The sequence below is a fragment of the Micropterus salmoides genome, unplaced genomic scaffold, assembly GCF_014851395.1.
Source record: "Micropterus salmoides isolate LMB-PRFRI ecotype aquatic unplaced genomic scaffold, ASM1485139v1 Ms_hic_scaffold_3443, whole genome shotgun sequence".
NCBI classification, from domain to species: domain Eukaryota; kingdom Metazoa; phylum Chordata; class Actinopteri; order Centrarchiformes; family Centrarchidae; genus Micropterus; species Micropterus salmoides.
The window spans coordinates 1-21,885 of NW_024042755.1; the positions used below are offsets into that span (position 1 = coordinate 1).

Below are 21,885 nucleotides of genomic sequence, written 5' to 3' on the forward strand. Positions count from 1 at the left end.
CATTGTCTCACTGGTAGTTAAAGCATCATCAAGTTTTCACTCTGAAAGTCCACTAAAGACCGTGTCCAGTCCAACTATAGCACTGTTTGAAGTGCACTGTCCTCATTTGTTTCAATGAGGAAAAAAGAAATCTGCAGTGCTGTGTGCTAGTAGCGATGAACTTTGCTTAACATTTGCCTCAGTGCTGTAGTATGTTATGTCAGCAGTGCACTGCTAAATGACTGCTACTGTAATAACTTTTTATTTTGTTGTAATATCCAGTCTCACGGCATTGTTTTAGTTTCTGATAAGCCTTCATACTCATAGACACATTACTTGAACTGTGCTTCCTGGATAGTCTTGTGTCTTCTTACCAGTACCTGAAACAACATGCCCACATCAGTCAGCCCCTTGCATTTTTTTAATACAGTGATGTTTTCAACCTGAACAGACAAAGGAAAAAGCACCATACACAGAAAGGAGAACTTGAAGATATTGCTCTACTGGGGGGAAAAAAATGTTTCTAATAGATTTCTACAAATCAACTCAAATTCATCCATGATGTCCTCTCTGCATCATCTCTTATCTGTCTTCTTGTTTCCTTCCTCTTTCAGTACACTCTCTCTTCGTCCTTCTCTCTGACAGAAGCCTCTATTGTTGCTGTCATTAAGCTGTAGTAACACGAGGACTCAGGAGCGCTTGTTCTTTCTCCATTGTATCCTTATGCAGCGCATAGTGGCCCTCACTCACTGTTCATTCCCAGTGCGGTCACGGGCCACTGGCAGCCACAGACCCCCATCAACCTCATCCTCTGGTGGCCATTTTGGCTCCTTGTCAGTGAGAGATCATTATACACTGCAGCTACACATGTATTTTCCTACGATAATAGTTACACTGTCTATAAGCAGACACCAGTATAAAGGATCCAACACATGAATCACTGCCCTACAGTTATTGTTGTTGCCAAATGTCAGTATACTTTTCACCAGCATTGCACAGATAAAACAAAAAAATAAGACCATGGCAAAATCCTATATTTATGTTTTGCTGAGTACTAATTCTGTGGTACCTTTTTATAATTGTAAACAGGCTGAATAATGCTGAACAGATTTTGTTTTCTCATCTTTTTTATCATCTGTGTCAGACTTACTTCCAGGGAGGAAATGCAGTCTCTTGAGGACAGCGACCACACAATTGTCCATTGTTTTCCTACCCCTCATCCTCTCTGCCTATCCATTCCTTTTCAGATCCACAAGTGTCTTTGATTTGTTGTTGGACACCATTTAACACGCATAAACATGTTCACAAACACTCTCTGAAAAGGTACAAAAGTGTTGAATCTCAGTGAGTCACTGAGCTCAAGAAGATATTTAAACTAGGATCTGTGTTGGATGACATTTCATCAGTATGTGACCCTATTCTTACCTAATGAAGAATTTGCAAAGAAATACACAAATAATTTAAGTAACCTTAAAATAAAACTACAAATCAGACTTCGAATAACTATATACAAAAGTCACCTCAGTTTATAGTTGAGTAACTTCAAAACAACAACAACAACAAGGATCTGAGAAGACATTTTGAGATCCAGGAGTTGCTGTTGTGCATTAAAACAAAACCAGGGAGCTTATGTTTTTCACACAACACAAGCTATTGGGCATCCCCAATCAGGATACAGCAGCTGTGACGTCATGTTGCTGGCATCTCATCTCCTCTTCGCTTAGCACCCACAGCAGCTCCTGTCAAACTAAACCTTGAAATCTAAAATGTCACCAGGATCCACCCCTTGCCTCCCTACCCTCAAATCCCATCTTTTCTATATCCCATCCAACAAAGAGTGTTGAGTTTCACATCCCCTCAACCCCACAACTCAACACAACCCGTCATCCCAGCCCACAGCTTCTTGATGAGAAATGCCCAAGTTTACATGCTGAATGACTAAAGATCTGCATAAAAACATAAAGTATAAGACCCAACAGTGAAATTCTCCACAAGGAGAAGTTTGTTTATTCTGGAATAAACAGAGCATGTGCTACAGTAGTAAAGTCCCACACTTTTAAAGGTGTTTTTGAAGATGGAAAAAAGTTAGAATATGGTTAGCAAATGGTTAAAAAATTTAAAGTTGATTTAAGAAAGGATTAGTAGCAGTCTGAACTGCATATACAGGAATTTATTTTTGATACCATAGGGCTCTGTATCTTTTGCATCTGTCAGAAAATTGTCACCCGTATACTTTCAAATTCAATGTCCAGCAGTGGGGTTTGGATAGATCACACTTTAAAAGATGATGCTTTGGCACGTTGGAGTTTTCTTTCAACTTCTATTTTTTTATGTATAAATTATTTTTTCCTTGCTGCAGTCGTTAATGTGCTGTGTGTCAGGCATTTTTGCAGGAGAGAACCACATAGAGAGAGCGAGTTGGATGGAAAGATGGCAAGGGAAGGGTGGAGGTAGAGCAAGAAGAGTTAGCTGTTCCTGCAAAGACAGTGAGACAAGGGAGATTCCACATTTTGAACGATTTACGAGTTTTAAAGAAAAACAGTCTTTAGTGCTGAAATTTAACTTCTTTTTGAGAGAAGGTGTGGAGTCGACTGTGAGGGAATCATCCATTTTTGCGGGCTAAACATTTGCCCTGCTCCTGTTGCTGCCCTGCAGATATATTGCCAAATGTTTTTGGCTAATGTTTTCTGGCTATGTTTCTCACTTTTATACTGGCCAGATTTTTTATAGAGCGAGAGAGAGAGAAAATAATTTATTTAATCTATTAATTTAATAAATTTAATCCCATTGTTATGCGCAAAATTGAATAATGAATTCCAAAGTAGTGTATTGCGCACTTTTAATTTAAATGTACTGTTATATACACAAAAGTGCAATAATGTGGTTTGCAAACACTTGAAAAAAAATAAGGTGCTTTTTACCCACAGTATTCCCATTACACAGGAGCGATAAAATATTTCTTGTAAATTTCAACTTACACATTAATGTAATCAGATATTTAAACCAAAGCTATTTGCCACTGCCAGGGCATTGCCTTTAATCTAGCTTGATAAAACAAGAGCCACGATCATAACATCATAACAGGCACCTACTGAGCAACAGGTTAACATATATATAAATCTGTGTTCTTGTTTTTTTCTGAGCTGGTATCAGCAGAAAAAAAAATTTCTATCAGGGAGCAGCATAAACGGTCTATGTTCCCAAGCAAGTTCAGTTGCAAGTAGCAAGTGAGGTGAAGTGGTCGCCTCGCACACATGCCCGCCCGCGCCGAAGTTGAATTGTCTTTTTTTGTACGTGACCCTTCGCTATGGCATTTGTTCGCTTGTCTTGCTTTTGTTTATCTACTTCTCCCACGCGCTGCATGCATCGTAGTCTGCCGAAACCTCCATCCACCTCTTGTTTGGGTGGGTGATTTGCAGGCTGATCAACATCCCACCCCTCCTGTGACCATGGTTTGACGATATTTGTATTCAGAGCCAATGAGCAACGGACTTTCAAAATAATAATAAAAATAAAAACTGCATTAACGTGAGAAACTGTCTGGAGCTGCAGTCTGTGTCGTACTGTGCGGGCACCACGCAGGTGTTGATATATGTAACCATATGGATATGAACCAAGTTGGTGCTGAAAAAGAGTATTGCTGCTTAGCAAGTGCTTCCCTGAATAAATAATGAGGTTGGAAAAATTAAATTAGACAATGAATCAATGTCCTCAATACCTTGTTTAGGTTGTGTGGTGAGACTCGCCTTTCTGTTTAGATCTGGATTATATATTGGGGCTCGGAGGGAAAAGCCTTTCCTTGTAATTAACTATTATAAAACATTACACAGAGGGCCCGTGGCGTTGGTGTGTAAAATAAAGGGCCTGAACAGCCATCCACTGTTTACACAAATAGCAACCACACTTGGCTCTCCCTGCCTGGAATAGCTCTCTCACACACACTTACACACACACACGCACAGTGAAACAAATGGATACACAAAAACAAAACTCAAGAAAGATTTTCGGAAAACTTCAGATGTCTCTCGGTGATTAGGTTATTGTCGATCTGTCTTTCCCACCCATTTCTCTCTTTAGACAAGTTGTAAGTCATTTCTGCTGCACTGGACAGGGTACAGACACTTTAATGTGCCTCTCAGACAGGACTTTCAAGCTAAGTCGACTTGGAAAAGAGTGAAAGAAATTAAAATATATAGAAAGCAATGAGTGGGATTTGGGTTTGAGTTGGTTCTGTTGAGGCCGGTCAGACTGGCCAGAGTTGTAATTTGCCTGCAGGAATCTGGCTACATTGTGGTGGATCGCCTGCCCTCCCTTGTCATTTACTTGTCTGTGTGTGGCTTGATGTTAGTGTGGATGTGTGTGTCCACCATCATCTGTGACGCACAACCAAACTAACCTCTCGGCTGCCTGGAAACACTCCAGCTCTGTGTGTGTGTGTGTTTTCTCATGCTCTAGCTGCGTTTTCATATTCTGGTGCATTATATTCTGAATGGTTGCAGCCCAGTCAATCAACAGCCCCTTAAATCATTCAGCTAGTTTTCACAGTGGCACAGTTTTTTATTTCAAGACTCTCCCGTTACAGCTTTAATGCCAGTCATGATTTTTACCTAGAGAAAATTTGCCAAAGGAAAAATACCTGAAGAGTTTGTTTGTGGCTTACTAAGCAGTCTGCAGGCACACCACAACATGAACTCATTATTACCCATATATACATTTTAGTTGGAAATTACATATTCCAAGGATAAAATCTGCTTAAATCTGTATTAAGCTATAAATGCAATTCATATTTATGGAATTGGCAGTATGCAGACCACTGCTCTATAGTTCTGTGTGTGTGAATAAGTGTTTGTGTGTCTATGTCTGGAAAACCCATTTAGATCTATACAGACAGGAGTAGAAAGAGAGAGAGCTGACCTTGGCCCTTCAGTCACTTAACACTCCTCAGAGAGAGGGAACCTAATGACCCCCCCGTACTCACACCAAACTTATACACCCTTGGCGTTACGAAGGCTGTGTGTGTTAATGCCGACATGGATGTTCATACAGTTGTGTGTGTATGTGCCTGTACAATTGTCACCTTGTTTTCAGTTGCATCTTTAAAGCTCTTTTGTGCAGTTTTACTGTTAGTGGAGTAATTAGTGCAATTCACACACTGTTACATGCCTTGTAAACAACCTGACTCTTGTCAACAAAGACGGCAGACATGGTTGGATGATAATGAAGCATTAAGCCTCATGAGGCTCTGTTTTACTGCTGAAATGAAGTAGTGTGTTTCCATAAGATGAGAGCAAAACATTAGTGTTTTAATAAAATAAGTGGATATTGTTCAATTCACTTGAAGTAGCGAAACAAAGCTATAAATCCCAGAGGTCATATTTAGAATAAAGTTCAAGGTTAATGTTTAGTTAGTATTTTTGTTGTCATTACTCGGTATTCTCCAAACGTCACACTTTGACCAGTTTCAAATGGAGTGCTCCTGTTTGCCATTACTCAAGCAGTAGTGTCTGAAGTATGAGGATGTTCTTTTAATCAGCCAATAGCTAAAATAGTGTGTGTGTGTGTGTGTGTGCGTGCGTGCACACCCACAGTGGCATCATGCTGTCCCCTATATATTGTGGTCATGCTTGGTCTTAAAAGTCCCCATATGGCACAATTTAAAGCACATGACACAGTGATCTCACACTGAACGAATAGCCTGCTAGTCAGCATGTGGTTTGTGTGTGTGCATATGTTTGTGCACGTTTGAGTGAGTGTATGTACGAAATGAGAGAGATTAGAGATCAAGGTAGAACACGACAGAGGGAGGGAGAAAAATTATTAAAAAAGAAATGCTAGTGACTACGTAAAGGAAGTCAAAGTTGTGAAAACATAGTCATCAAGTCCCTCTCTGTCTCTTTCTTTGCATATGTTTCAGATTATGGCTCATGGTGACATCTCTCTGCCATAAACAGGAATAAAGTCAAACAGCCAAAAATTAGTTCCTAATGTGGTTTATATCTGTGCTGGGATTGGTGGGTGGGTGGGTGGGTGTGTGTGTGTGTGTGTGTGTGTGCGTGCACGTGAGTTTCTGCTTTTGACTTGAATGTGATTTATCTTTAGCCAAGCGAAGGGAGACCTCTTCAACCTTTTCTTTCAACTAGTTTCTTCAAACATAGACTGACCTCTAGTGGAATATGCTTGTATTGCAGCACACTTTGGTGTCTGTAACTGTCTTCAAGGCATCTTGGTCTTCCAGTTGTACAAATATTGCAGACATATGGAATGTGTTGATATTGTTGAGATATCTGTTAACAAACTTTGAATTTCTCTACATTCTCTCCTCTGTGTTTCTATTTGTCGCAGGGAGGATTTTGATGAGGAGGGATTCTGCCAGCCGTACAGAGGTATAGCCTGCGCCCGCTTCATCGGCAACCGCAGCATCTATGTCGACTCGTTGCAGATGCAGGGCGAGATCGAGACCCAGATCACAGGTGAGAACAGGCAACGTGTATAAGTGGGTTTGACCCTTTTTAGTGCAAAATCAATTTTGCTCGCTAAATCCACTTTTACTTGTACAGTACTACTTGTATCTAGCATTTATTCATTTAAAGCAAGTGTCAACACATGGGTGGCTCTGGCTCAGGGGGTAGAGCAGGTTGCGGGTTTATCGGAAGGTCAGGGGTTCAATCCCCAGCACCTTCAGGCTGCATGTCGAAGTGTCCTTGGGCAAGATACTGAACCTGGAATTGCCCCTGGTGGCTGTTCCACCAGTGTATGAATGTTAGTTTTTGTTTGAGAACTGAGGATGAGTGTGTGAATGTGATGTAGTGTAAAAGCGTGGTCGAAAAGACTAGAAAGGTGCTATACAAATACAGAGCATTTACATTTACTCAAGTGCACACAGAGCTTTTGGTAATGATTCAGACACAATTTGGCCACACACATGTGCATCTCCATTGAATGTTGTCAGATCAGCAAAGCCGTAAGGACAAAGTAGTTGTTCCCTCTCAGGTGTTTTGTGTTTGACAGTCTGCTTTCATACAGTGAGTTCACTAGTTCAACCATCGTGTAGCAATTCTGTCTTGAACAGCCAAACCTTTTACACATATGTCTTCAGCAACCAGGGCTGATAGAGCACCTTTTGTGAAGCTGCCTTCTCTGCATACACTAAATCAATGAAAACCATCTGTGAGTGAGGACTGTTTAGAAGGTAATGCTTAACTAATATGCAGTAGGAAGAAAATGTCTCTTATGTAGTTCAAAGGAAGTTCAGCAGGGTCACCACTTGGATGGAGCCCAAATACTGTTTCATGCTGTTACACGTGTCTGGGTCTCTGCTTCTTTGTTTTTGTTTAGTGTGTTTGCGTGCATATGTCCTCAGAGGTCACTTTAGGGTGTCTTTTATTGATTACATCCGTGCAGCTGTCAGCTTCTCCCCTTAACAGTTCCGGGACAAACGGGCCATGAACTCAAGGAAGAGTGATAATTAAGATTTATAATGCCGCATATGTTGTAATAAGTCAACACTAGGACTGTAAATCATACAGTTCAGAACACATTCAGTAGCTATTCACCATCTTGGTGATGAATAGTCAAACTTTAAAGAAGGTTTATAAAGAAAATAAGTAATCTTTAAATTTGAACAAAACTAAGTAAAAATGTATATATAAAGAATAATTAGCCTATATGCAGTTGTCAAGTGATGTGTTTCCTTGGTTGATGGTGAATTACTGTGAATGACTCTTGATTCTGTTTGTTCTCATGTTACTGTATTGGTTGTTAACTAACTGTAATAACAGACACAATAAGATTCTTCTCCCTGCTCCTTTTTGGTCATGAAATGTGTAAATAGAGTTGAGTTTTGATTGTGCAGTTGTGCATTACCACGAGTGAAACAAAAGGAAATCTATGACTTTCACTGATCTTCAATATCATTTTATTCAAGAAACATGTGCTGTGCAAGTGTTTGGATGACTGCCAACCTAAGTTATCCACTTTATAAACGGTTGTCTTCCCCACAACCCCCCACAGAGCTGCTCTACTGATAACCACAACCATAGAAAAGCACATGTGTGCAATAACCATACAATCTGACCATGAATCATACATTTACTGCTGCAGCTTTCATCATCAGTCTCCCTCTTTGATCCTTTATGTGCTTAGATGCTCAAAAAATAGTAGCAACGTGAGCACAGGATTGCTTTCTCGTGTCTTTTTTTTATGTCTCTTGATGTAAAAAAGAATCGATCAAAGAATATAAAGAATGTTTCATTTTTATTTGGTCTTTTATCCCTTACACACAAAACAACCTTCATATACTTTAGATGCTAAACATATAGATGAATTATGATGCCAGAAAGTGTTGTTTAAAATAAATTGATGAAAGGAATATATTACTTTTGTCCCCCCTCTTTCCAGCGGCCTTCACCATGATCGGGACATCCAACCATTTGTCCGATCGTTGCTCCCAGTTTGCCATCCCTTCTCTCTGCCACTTTGCTTTCCCGACATGCGACCGCAGCTCTGGTACCGACAAACCTCGGGACCTGTGTAAGGACGAGTGTGAGATCCTGGAGAACGACTTGTGTAAGACAGAGTACATCATCGCTCGCTCAAACCCCATAATCCTGAAGAGACTGAAGCTGCCAAACTGTGACGACTTGGCTGCCTCTGACAGCCCCGAGGCTGCCAACTGTCTGCGGATCGGCATCCCCATGGCCGAGCCCATAAACAAGAGTAAGACATGTTCACCTGCTGGTTGCATTACTATTACATTGCTAATAGAGCTCACTATTATTATATGAGGAGAGGCATTCCTATTGTAACTGTTAACAGGAGCTGAAAATTGTGCTTATTTGTGAGTCCAAGTATGGTTAAACTTAGGGATGCAACTAATGATTAGTAGTAATAGTGAAAAATGTTTTCCAAACATCATCTATGACAAAGATAAGCAGCAAATCTGCACATTTGATCAGCTGAAACCAGCAAATATTTGACATTTTTGCTTGAAAATGACTCGTATAATGAAATGATCATCAAAATATTTTTTATTTCTATTGAATCGACAAAACGATTAATCAGCTAACTCTTGCACCTGTAGTCAAACTTATGAGAAAATAGACTTTGGTCTTCAGTTCCTCTCAAAGCTCTCAATAAACAGTACTTATTCAACAGTTGAACATTAAAATGCAAAAATTCACATCGTCCATCCTTTTTAGTTTTTATTTCCCTCTAAATTTGATATTTAGGAAAATATTTTGAAAGCCATTAAACAAATATTAGATTTAACACTACCTGTGCTCAACCACATGACAATGTAACAATGATGTAACATTAGCAAAGAAAATAGATATAGACTACTATCTGAAGCAAGTTTATCATACATTTGCATCTTTTAAAGTTGATTTTGATGGTTTACCTAGATAAATAAAAAACCCAGGCTGCCGGGAAAATAGGAAAGTGGTACACTTTCTACAAAAGAAGCGGTACACTTAAAAAAATGGTTTGTTGCATGGTGAAGTAAACTCACTCACACAAACAAACTGTTAGGAGAGTAACTAGCAATAAGCTTTTCATTGGAGTCTATAATATGGTCACTCTCAAACATAAAGTGTGACTCTCAATGCTGCTTCGCATGAGTACTTAATAGACCTGGGCCTGTGAGTTACTCAATAAGGCCTGTCCACCACCAGCCACCCAAAATAAAGGAGGAAGATGATAATGTAAGCCCAATAATGTGAGCATACTACTCAACCTAACACAGACAGCTAATGTACAACCACGCCTTCCTCTACCCCAGATCACAAGTGTTACAACAACAGCGGGGCAGACTATAGAGGGACCGTCAGTATGACCAAGTCGGGGCGTCAGTGTCAGCCGTGGAACTCCCAGTATCCTCACAGTCACACCTACCAGGCTGTCCGCTATCCGGAGCTGAATGGAGGACACTCGTACTGCCGCAACCCCGGGAACAAACACGAGGCTCCCTGGTGCTTCACTCTGGATGAGGGGGTCCGCATGGAGCTCTGTGACATAGCCATCTGTGGTAAGAGACTAGAAGTCTTTACTAATGAGATTCATACTGTGTAATGCTGTCCTTGTAACAACTTTGCACATATTTTGTTTGATGGTTAAAACTGCAGTAATGCATTTCTTATTCAACTGAAACTAAAAATAGTATGGAGAATATTTAATGATCTTCCTATAGTTTTTCATGATGTCCTTCATCTTCTGTTCAGATGTGTCATTATGCAAAATATAAATATGTAAGTGTAATTTGACACTATTTGGCAGTAAAATTAAATGTCCAACAACTTTCTATTTCTCAACACAATTGATTTATTTTTTCCTTTTTTTTAACCTTTTTTTATTATTATTTTTAATGTATCATTGAAGATGTACATATGTCATAGCGCTGCAGCTAATGATTGTTTTCCTGATGAATTGTTGTTAACTGGTCTATAACACATCAGAAAATTGTGAACATGAGAGGGCTTAAAATAGTCTAAAACTTTAAACTTAAAAATTGTTGCAGCTTGGTTTTCTTAATTGACTGGCTCAGCTCTAGTATGTCTCTATGCGTCATACAATAATCTGTGTATCCTATATATCCTCCCCATCCATCCCTATAGATCATAAAGACAAGTCTGGTGGCAGTAACATGGAGATCTTGTACATCCTGGTTCCCAGTGTGGCGATCCCGTTGGCCATTGCCTTGCTCTTCTTCTTCATTTGCGTGTGCCGCAATAACCAGAAGTCCTCCAGACCTCCTGCCCCTCGCCAGCCCAAACCAGTCCGAGGACAAAACGTTGAGATGTCTATGCTCACGACTGCCTACAAGCCAAAGGTACTGCAGCACAATCACAGCACATGACACTACTGGTGAGGAAAGTAAACGATGGATGCTCTGCTCTGCTTCGCTGAGACTTGGACACAAGGGTTGTGTTTGTAAAAGGCAGCTCCTAGGTTTGAATGTGTGTCTGTGTGTTTGAGTGTGAAGCAGAGGGTTGCTGGGAAAAGAACATGCCTGCTAACCTTCCCAGCGTAAACAAAGGTTAAACACAGACAATGTTCCTGCTGCAGCTCTTGAAGACAGACACAGTATATCCTTTTCATTTCTGTGACAAAATTTGAGTTAAGAGAGGTGGTCCATTATTTTCCTTCCCCCTGGTCTCGCTTCTCGGCCCATGTTTACAAAAGGAACAAATTGAGCTAAAATTAAATGTACATGACTTCCATATCCCATGAAAGATTCAAAAATACCATGAGGATATATGATAGGAGTATACAGAAAAAATGTCGGATGCAATTTCAGTCAATCACTTAACATTATTTCCAGTTACATAACTTTATGACTTCAATCCCCTCTCAGAGGAATCACTACAGTTCAGTTTGTGTTCACACTGATTTATTACAAACAAACCAAGAGGAATAAACATAAACCTATATAGACTGACAGATAACTTACTGATTGGACATTTGTGATGATGTCATCCTGTATCATATGCGCTACATGGATCCATGTGGGAAAATCAAATTGTCTTTTCTGACAGCGAGTCATGCAGTACTGAACTGCTTCTTATGTGTACATTTATGTTTTCTGGAGTCACTCACTTAGAAATAATTGATTATGAGGGTTATTTGTTATTGGACCATGCCATGTACAATGACAAACAGGATAAAAAGGAAGCATCTTATACATTAATATTATCAAGGGGAGATAGTTACTGTACATTTCACTCACTTTTTAATGAGGATTGCTAAAATAATAAGAGTAGGGCGTACACTCTGTTATTACCTCTTGAGATGTCAGGGAAAACCCAGCACTCACATGCTTACAGAAACACATGGTTATCAAATTACCCTGCACATATATATCCACAATTTATGTGCACAATTTTTGCACTGCATATAATGCCATTGACATGTTAGTCCCCCATTACACACCTCTGTCACCTTTATCTGACGCATTATTCAATAAACTTGAGTCTTCCCACCATCATCTCACCCCAGCATTTCCTATTTATAGAACAGCACCAGAACTGCTAAACACACATGTATATACACTCACACAGCATTTTGGACTGTCCTGTGGTGAATCTAGATTAGTGCTCCTTTGCTGTGTTTGTCTTTTTAAGTCATAAGAACAGACTGAGGAAGTAGACACACAGCCCTCTGTGTGTCAACTGGGATACGTCGCAGCATGCTGTGGTTACTGTGTGTGTGTGTGTGTGTGATTGTGGAAATGACCTGTCTCAGACAAAGCTTCAGATCTCTATCATCAGAGCTCAGCAGGTCCAGGAATGTTCAACTGCAGCTCCTTTCCCCTCTGTTTATTTCTCTCCCACTGTCTTTTTATCCACATCTCTACCTCACACTCCTCTCCCTCCTGCTCTCACACTTAATACATCTCTCTTTGTTGCTCTTCCTCTGTCTCTCCCTCCATCCCTTTACCTCTGGACCTCTTTTTCAAAGACACTCTTTGTAATGTAGATCATCAAGCCCCAGATCTGCCAGCCAACTCATAGCTCACATTTAGGAACTGTGTCAGATTTCTTTCAAGGTTGCACACTCGGTCATATCATGTCTGTTTATCTTTTTCCACATAATTTTGGTGGTGGTGGTGGGAGGAGGGTTATCCAGACAGTGTCTGTGCTTGTGCAACCAGAGCTGATGCTCACTGTAATGTGTATAATATTACCATCAACAGCTGTAGAAAGAACCGCAAAATCTCACCGAAGTGTCATAAGCCATTAATATCTGTGGTTTATTTTGTTTGGGGTTTTTTTTGCAATGGAACAAATGGTTCACTGACACAAAAAGGGAGTCTCTCTTGGCTGTGTTTAGATGACTACCTTGTAGCTGCAAAGAGTCGAGGTCACGGGAGATCAAAGAAAGTTTTTCAGAGTGACAACCATGCATTTATGAAATTACAGTGAATTTTAAATGGTCTTTGTGGACAGCAAGGGCCTGAAATATGGTTCACACAAATCAGACCATATAACCATTCATTTTAATATTTCAAAAGCAAGAAAATAGCTTTTACTCAACTTCTCATGTCTGTTTCTAGCACATGCATCTAATCTGGAAGCTAAATACTGTAGCCTGCAGGCATTTGGGTAAATCATTTCTACAATTTAAACCTTTTTGATGAGTGACAAATCTCAAATTATAGTGGATTATGTTACTATTGCAAAATCTCTCTTCCCAACCCCTCTTATCTGCAACTTTGTCTTGGGTCAGGGTTAGGCTGATGCCCAGCAGGCTTTGCTGCAGGGTCACCCAGGGGCCGTGGCCTGTGACAATCAATTTAGACACACATAAACATACACACAAGCCTGCTGTGGTGTGAGGAGGATCTGAGGGTTTGGGTGTCGGGAGAAGCAAAGAGGTGAAACAAACCCGTAACTAAAAACATCTGTGTCTCTCATAACATCAGCAGGACCCCACACTTGCCTCACTCACACACACGCACACACACACACACACACACACACCACCCCCCTCAGAGATCATACAGGCCTGTGTGTCTCTCATGCTCACCGAGGAATTTCATTATTCATCTCAGAGTTCCTGGAATCTGAAAATCTCTGCCAATCTCTCTCTCACCTTTTATCTTCAAGTACAGCTACACACACACACACACACACACACACACACACACACACACACACACACACACACACACAAATAATCCCAACTCCCTCTCTTTCTGAGATCACTTGGACAGCTCTAAGATTTGAGAGTTTAGTCAAAGTCATTAAGGAAAAACAACCATTTGAAAAACGCACACATACACACACAGATGCAGAGTGTATTTTCTAATTCCACTATATAAAGTAAAAAAAAAGTGAGCTGTCTGGATGTGAATGCATTTGCTGAATTTTAGAGGATGTGTTCAGGCTTTTTAATTTAGAAGTTGATTTGATCCAAGTCCAACTGGAGATATAAAACTTTTGTGACCCAGTTATAACCCCATAGTTCAGCTCAGTCCTGTTAGATTTAGCTGTGCAAACAAACCCAGTCTACATCTTCCAAAGTAACAATAAAATACTAAAAACGGTTATGTCCCTCCACACAAAGAAACACAGGTTTCTGTTATTTCTTCAGCTGATTCCACAGTTATACTGGCAACAGAATTAATTGCTTAGTCTTCCTAAAAGCTGCTAACCTGTCAGTTTTAAATGAAATTTTAAAGCTGTGAACGTGTTGCCAGATTTTGCTATTTTCCCACATCACTTTCCAAAGGATTTAAGGGAGTCATTAGAAGCTGATGTAATGGATTGAGTGTGATTATGACAATTATTAACTCTCTGGGCAATAATGTAATTGTTTTTACAACTCAAACACATATTTGGTGTTGTATTAGGAAGTTTGCCTACAGCAAATTAACAGCACCAATGTAAACGTAATGTCAACATTTCACTTTTTTTCTGTCACATCAATCTACCCACTGATCTCACTTCTTCCTTTTTCTTTCTTCCTCTCTGCAGAGCAAGGCCAAAGAGCTTCCTCTATCGGCTGTGCGTTTTATGGAGGAGCTTGGAGAGTGCTCTTCAGGGAAGATCTACAAGGGTCACTTGTATCTGCCAGGCATGGACCAGGCACAGCTTGTGGCCATAAAGACCCTGAAGGATATCTCCAGTGCTCAGCAGTGGAGCGACTTCCAGCAGGTACCGAATGGATCTATGCTTCCCGAAGCTTTAAGGTCTCTTCCTCAAATTTTGCACAAGTTAAATAACTACTCAAAAATGTGTGAACATATAATATTGGTGAGGGCACAGGTTCAAAAGTCAGTCATGTTTAACCTGTATAGCAGCTCTAAGGCTAAATATTAAGTCATTTTAAAAGATGTGCTTCTAAAATAATCTACTGTTTTAAACTACAGGGTACTTCTCTCCTAGTGGAAAATCTCTCTTCCCACAAGACTTGAAGCATGACTAGTTATATTTGCACAGAGGGTAAACATGGTGGGTGATAGCAGACGAGTGTATACAGTTAAAAATCATTGAACAGCCGATTAATTCACTTGAAATAGCTCCATAAATAAACTACTGCTGCTGGCGGATTGTCCAGATAAATTTAGATGTTAAGGAGGATTGTAAAAACATAATCCTCCCTTTCCATGTATAGAGAATGAGGCAGACCTGAACTGCCTGCCTTTTAAAGTGATAAATCAAAAATATGTCTCTTGATGTCGTTTGAAACACTCAGCCCCAACAAACATCTGTCAGAGTAGACAGTAGATTCAAGCTGGAGTCCCCATTGTTTAAATGAAGCTGCTACGTTTGTTCTTGCTTAAAGTTCACTGATACGTTTTTGTTTCCATCACAGGAGGCCGCAGTGCTGACGGAGCTGCAGCACCCAAACGTGGTGTGCCTGCTAGGTGTGGTGACCCAGGAGCAGCCTGTCTGTATGCTGTTTGACTTTTTGCCCCAAGGCGACCTCCACGAGTTCCTCATCATGCGTTCACCACACTCTGACGTTGGCTGCAGCAGTGATGAGGACGGCACTGTGAAATCTAGCCTGGATCATGGAGACTTCCTGCACATGGCCATACAGGTGGGATATTAAAGCAGTTTACAGCTGTAATAAATATATATATATATATATATATACATGTATATAATATGGAATGAAAGTCTGAATATATGGAATGAAATCACTGGCGCCATCTTGTGTTTTTGATGTGATTAATCCGTATGGATGTAGCAATTGTGACACTATGAGCGAATAAGTAAGAAATCTAGTGTCAGCTTTTTGGAGCATTGAAGAGATTACAAACACACTAGCAAATGCATGTACAAGCCATAATACTGGGAACCATATCCAGTAGTTCTCCTGATGAAATAATTTATTCTCTTTCATCGTGGAAGAGTTCCCGTTTATCAGGCAAACAAGCCTTCAACCTCACAGGTGCCCCCACAACAGTTTAAGTTAGTTCGCATCCGAACTAATCTTTTAAACACCAAAGTCACAGAAAAAATAACCTAGCAGCGGTAACATTTTTTGTCAATGGAGTTCGGTGGCTTTGAAGAGAGCGATATAACAGCTATTTCTCCTTAAACACAAGATCTTACTCTTTAAAAAGTTACTGCCTGAGCCCTTTTGGGTGGACGTACGAAGATTGTATATAGGGTTTGTTGTGGGGGGCACCTGTGAGGTTAAAGGCGTATTTCAGCCTGATAAACGGGAACTGCCTGGCCTGGGAGGTTTCCTGAATTTGGTCTTCCACGATAAAAGATAATACATTTCTAAATCAGGAGAACAGCACTGGATGTGGTTTCCAGTATTTTGGCTCATACATGCATTCGCCAGTGTTTTTATAATCTCTTCATTGCTCAAAATTGTGGACGTTGGACACTTTGTTTCTGATTCACTAACACATCAATGATGTCAGATTTCATTCACTATATTCAAACTTTCATTCCATATATATATATATATATATATATATATATATATATCCTTGTTCACAGCTAATTACTCCTTAAATATTGATTTCTTTCTGACTAAACAAACGTAGGTGACTGCTGGGATGGAGTACTTGGCCAGCCACTTTTACATCCATAAAGACCTTGCAGCTCGGAACATTCTAGTAGGAGAACAGCTCCACGTCAAGATCTCCGACCTGGGTCTCTCCAGAGAGATCTACTCCTCAGACTACTACTGCCTCCAGCCCAAAACTCTTCTGCCCATCCGGTGGATGCCCCCCGAGGCCATCACTTACGGCAAGTTCACCACAGACTCAGACATCTGGTCGTTCGGAGTTGTGCTGTGGGAGGTCTTCAGCTATGGTCTACAGCCCTATTACGGCTTCTCCAACCAAGAAGTGATGGAGATGGTGAGAAAGCGACAGCTGCTGCCCTGCCCCGAGGACTGTCCGCCAAGGTATGTTCAGATTAATATTGCTAACATTGCTCACAGCATAAAGTGAAGTAAAATTTGAGAAAGTGATATAGTGGTGTAACTTATTTCTACTCTCACCTCATGTTAGAAGTCCACAAATGTCATTGTATCTTCATCATCTTCTGAAATTTCAGATCTTCTGAAACAAACGGCATGTTTCAGGCTGGAAAAGCAACATATTTCACCTTTAGTTTCCTTTTGTACCAAAACACCAAAAACTTACCTCTTTCACAATCATATGCAATGTAAAAGTCTAATCAAAACTCAAAATTCATGCTTTTACTTCTCTCTTGTTTTTTGATATCTGGATATTTTTAATGAAGAACTAATCGTGAGCAGAACCACAAATCAACATTTAACTAAGGTTTCCACTGTCAGAATACAGAGGAAAGGGAAAAAACACTACTTAACAACTTGAGACGTTTACCACCACAAACAGATTTTTGTAAAATTTATTTTTAGGTTTTTCAGTTATTAGACCATTTAAAGACCAAGCCAGATATGTTGCAGTTAAATTGTATGACCAGATTTTAAGACTCTAGTATACTGCAAATACAAGAGATTTACCTGCAGTGATAGGCTTTATCAGCATTGTGTGAACTCGTTTAGCAAGGGCTAGAATGTATCGGATGTTCATTTATATGTTGAAGTCCCACACATCTGTTTGTGTGTTCTCTTGATCTACTTCATGAATCATTCTTACAGCTCTTTTCTGCAATATAAACAATGGCTTTGGGGGCGGGAGTTTTAGGAATTAAAATTACTTCATTAAATTAAATCTAGCCTTTAAAGAAATTGCCTGATAACTAACTTTGTTGTCTCTCAGGTTTTATGGTTTGATGACTGAATGCTGGCAGGAGGGACCAGCACGCCGGCCGCGCTTCAAGGACATCCATGCCCGCCTTCGAGCCTGGGAGGGGATGTCATCCCACGCCAGCTCCAGCACGCCATCTGGTGGTGGAGGCAATGCCACAACCCAGACCACCTCACTCAGCGCCAGCCCTGTCAGCAACCTTAGCAACCCCCGCTACGCTGCTGCCGCCGCCGCTGCTGGGTACCTCTACCCAGCCCAGGCTATTCCCTCACCAGGCCAGATGGCTCCGATTACAGCCTGGACACCGATGGCTGTGACTCAAACCCACCAGCGCTTTATCCCCGTCAATGGATACCCCATCCCGCCAGGATACGCAGCTTTTCCAGCCCACTTCACTGCCCCTGTTCCACCAACCAGGGTAATCCAGCACCACCTGCCCCCTCCCAAAAGCCGCTCACCCAGCAGCGCTAGCGGCTCCACCAGCACGGGTCATGTCAGCGGAGTGCCCTCCACCACGGGCTCCAACCATGATGCCAACACACCGCTGCTTTCCCACTGCATCATGCCGGGGAGCGGAGGGCCGGCTCAGATGTATGGACAAATTAGCCAGAAGGGGATGGGACAACTGGACCATGCATCGCAAACATCAGCACTGCTGACTGCTGATGCGGATGTACTGATGTACAACGACTCGGTCATCACCGCAGATCTGTAGATAGAGGGATACTCACGCTCTCTCTGCTCGGGACCCAAATTTGAGAAGTTTAGCCTCTCACCCAGGGACCCAGTCTAACAGCTCTGATCACAAGGAGACCCAACAGAAACTGGCCAGTGTGCAGCAAACACTGCCGCAGCTCCATAAGTATATTCATAGCTGTCTGACTTTTTAATGCCTTATTGTTTAAAGCAAGTGTACTTACTACCATGGCTTGAAAATGTTATTATTTTAACCTCTGTGTAAATACGGTACATAAGTCCAGAATGAATGAGTGAAATAGAAGATATATATTCAAAAGAACTTTTTATTAAGGAAAAAAATTTAAATTTAAAGGTGAAAACATAGTCCATCCTGTGTCCTAAGAAATGGTTTGTGATTAGAATCTGACAAGTTCCTGTGTCAACAATTTTTGATGCAGGATGTGAAGAAAACACTGACATTCATACCATGACCTTCATGTGCCTTTCAGCAGTGGTGTGACTTGCATGTTTCTGGACATATTAAAACACAAAAATGTGCTGCATGTTTGCTTGTACAGTGAAAGAAACAGCATTTAGCAAGCAATAACCAAGAAAAAAAAATGGGAACAGCAGACTGAACAAACAAGAAGTTCATCAGCTTTTATGGATCATCACCGACCCGCTGCCAATTCACCAGTGTTCAAGCCGTACAGGTTCCGGCCTTTTGGCTTTCACGTATTGTAGCCCGGCTATGTGACGGCCCCCATCGAAGCAGCTGGAGTTCAAACTGAAACAGATTGGCTACAGATGTTAAGCTGGTGAAAATACTCATCCAGGCAGTGAGATCTGTCAGAGTGCATCATCATGTTCACACAAAATCCCTTCAGAAATGACACCTGAATGTTTTTTGTGCAACCTAAACATGACTATCTGACACTTTTTCAACATGCACACAAGCCTCTTTGCCTTTTTCAAATCTCAGTATACTGCTTTCCAGGCTAAGGAACAAGAAAGCTGGGAGTACTTCTGATGGGACATTAACCTCTTCATCTGCCTTTCATTCTCCCTGCCTTCCTCTTTCTCCTTCACACATCATTCCTTGATCACCCCCCACCACCCTTTCTTCTTCTTATACCATCTTCGACCCTACCTGCAGCTATGGCATCTAACTTCAAAAACTGGCTGCAGAGGGACCCCCTACAGATCTACAAATGAAATGACACAGCGCTCATATCCCCGACAGCCTCCACAGCTAAGCTGGACCGGTCTCAGGGCATAAGCTTCATTCACCAAATGAGGGCTGAGGTCAATTTACTGTCAGTGATGCAAGCTAAAATGTCACTCTCACAAAAGAACATTTTTATTTGTAAATTAGATGTTGTGTTTTCATTTTTTTCAGTATTTGAATTTCGAAGGAACTTTGATTTTATTCACAGGGCTTCATTTATTTGTTTGTCCTTTCCTTGGATCTGTATTGTGCAAAAAATAAATAACTGTTCAAGACATGGAAGTACTCAAAGTAGGAAGGGTTACAGTAAGTGTCGTAGTAGATAATGTCAACATCACAAAAATGGGCCTCAGTTGGACTTTTGTAAGGATCACTTTCATGAGTTGGGGACAGATTGTATCACTGTGTGCAGAGAGTTTTATGAATGTTGCTTTTATTTGGTTCACTATCAGTAAATGGTTGGTATCATGGTATCAGTGGTAGGTATGGTAACAGTAAACACCTGGTGCCAGCTGTACTGATGTGTGATCCCAACAAGAGCAAGTGCAGGTTTTAAAAGAACAAACTTAATCTATTTTGTCGGAGTTTCCTGATTCTTCAAAATTATAGCTGTATTTATATTTCAACATGTCCAGTAGCAGGTAGTCATGTGTGATTCTGAATGCATTTACTCAAATATCCTTTTGTAATAAGAAGTTTGTGTGATTGGCAAATGATTAATTCTCAGTCCTGTAATGACACAAATGACACCTAAGTGATTATTTGATTAAGGTTGATTAGAAGCTAAATATGAAGCTTTTGTTATTTTTAAGAAAAAGTCATAGAAGCCTGTGTAGTTAGACAATCATTGGTTTTGAATGGTCATAAAAGTGTCCCAGACTGTACATGTGTTGCACTCTGCTGTTGTACAGACTATCATTCTATCAGTCAGCTGTATTGGCTAAACAGTACCACACAAGGGTGCGCTGCCAGCATTTAGCTGTGGATGTTAATTTTTTTAATGGTTATGTTTTAAGTTGACATTTGTGGAATGTAAATAGACAAGACGTCTGTGTAAACCCTTGGCTACTATCTGATTCAGTTCACTGTAGAGTTAAAATAAATCAGTTTTACATTAGGTTGAGCTTTAGTTTACCCCAAGATAATTTATTCAAACCAAATATGGTCAACAGAAGCTGATTGTCTGCCATTAGCAAAATGAAGGGAGAAGCTCATGTTTCCACCTTGGGAAGAGATTTGTACCTCATGTCAAATCTAGTCCACAATTATTTGAATCATTTTAAGTTAACTTTCCCATGGAGTTTTCTTTTTTTTTTCTCAGTGATGTCTTTTGTCTCATTACATTACATGTACATTATCTTTTTGTTCCTCTAAAGCAGATCGAGCTACCTTGGCATCTGAGTTTGTACAGGTGACCTCCAGCATGTAAAGGATTTATGTGTACTAATATAGTAGTGCAAAAACCACTTGTACACAAGACTGTGAATCTTAATCAAGTCTATGTATTTTTATATTTGGAGAAAAATCATTATTGTGCCTTTTTTTTGTTTTGTTTGAGAATCATTTTTTTTTTAAATCAAGTAAATTTATATTTCTGTTCACATGTACCCATTGCAGAAGGTTTACATGCTTATGCTCCTTTTGACCAAGAGAGGCCTTGTCTTTGTATTTTGTCTGAACATTTTTGCACAGATGTTTTGTATTGCAAAATCATTTATTAAATGATGTTGTTTGTTTAACCTTGGAGTCAATATGATCATGAATTTGTAGGAAGACAGTTTATTTTGTAATGAGGAATTCCCGTCGTTGGCTTGATGCTCAGAATTGTAATGGCAATGTGAATCCACTGGTTGTCACCAAATCACCATTTCTGTGGATTTTCTTGAATGTGTGTGCCTTAATCGTAGTGGCCATTGTTGACCAGGTGGTGGTGCCTTTTAGCTGTTTGATTAGTTTGTGTAAGAGCTTCATAACAGCTGGAAATAATATTAGTCCAGCTAGAATTTGGCAAAAGATGGAAAAATTACCCTAGTATAGTGTTCCTCTGTGCTTACTTGTGTGTATCACTGTGAGCTTGTGTGTGTTCTCTCTCATTTCCTGCTCAAACTCTCCTTTTGCACATTGAATGAGCCAAAACAGCTTAAAATGAACCAGAAAGGTTGTGAGATTGTATGCATGCCAAAAAAAGATGTAATTGCCGTATATATGGAGATGATTTGAGATATACACACACACACACACACACACACACACGTGTAAGAGTAAAAGCAAAACTGCAGTCTAAATCACCACACACACC

At 40.4% G+C, this 21,885-nt stretch overlaps 1 protein-coding gene across 1 annotated transcript; it reads left to right on the forward strand.

Moving 5' to 3' along the window:
- Positions 1-6,321: 6,321 nt before the first annotated feature.
- Positions 6,322-21,325, forward strand: LOC119884443 (inactive tyrosine-protein kinase transmembrane receptor ROR1-like; the record flags this gene model as incomplete). Its single annotated transcript, XM_038694845.1, is given in 8 exon segments — positions 6,322-6,449; positions 8,377-8,694; positions 9,758-10,003; positions 10,590-10,804; positions 14,451-14,630; positions 15,292-15,519; positions 16,484-16,848; positions 17,693-21,325. Coding segments are annotated over 8 exon segments (2,383 nt in total), but the record flags the coding sequence as incomplete, so codon positions are not given.
- Between the last annotated feature and the right edge of the window lie 560 nt (positions 21,326-21,885).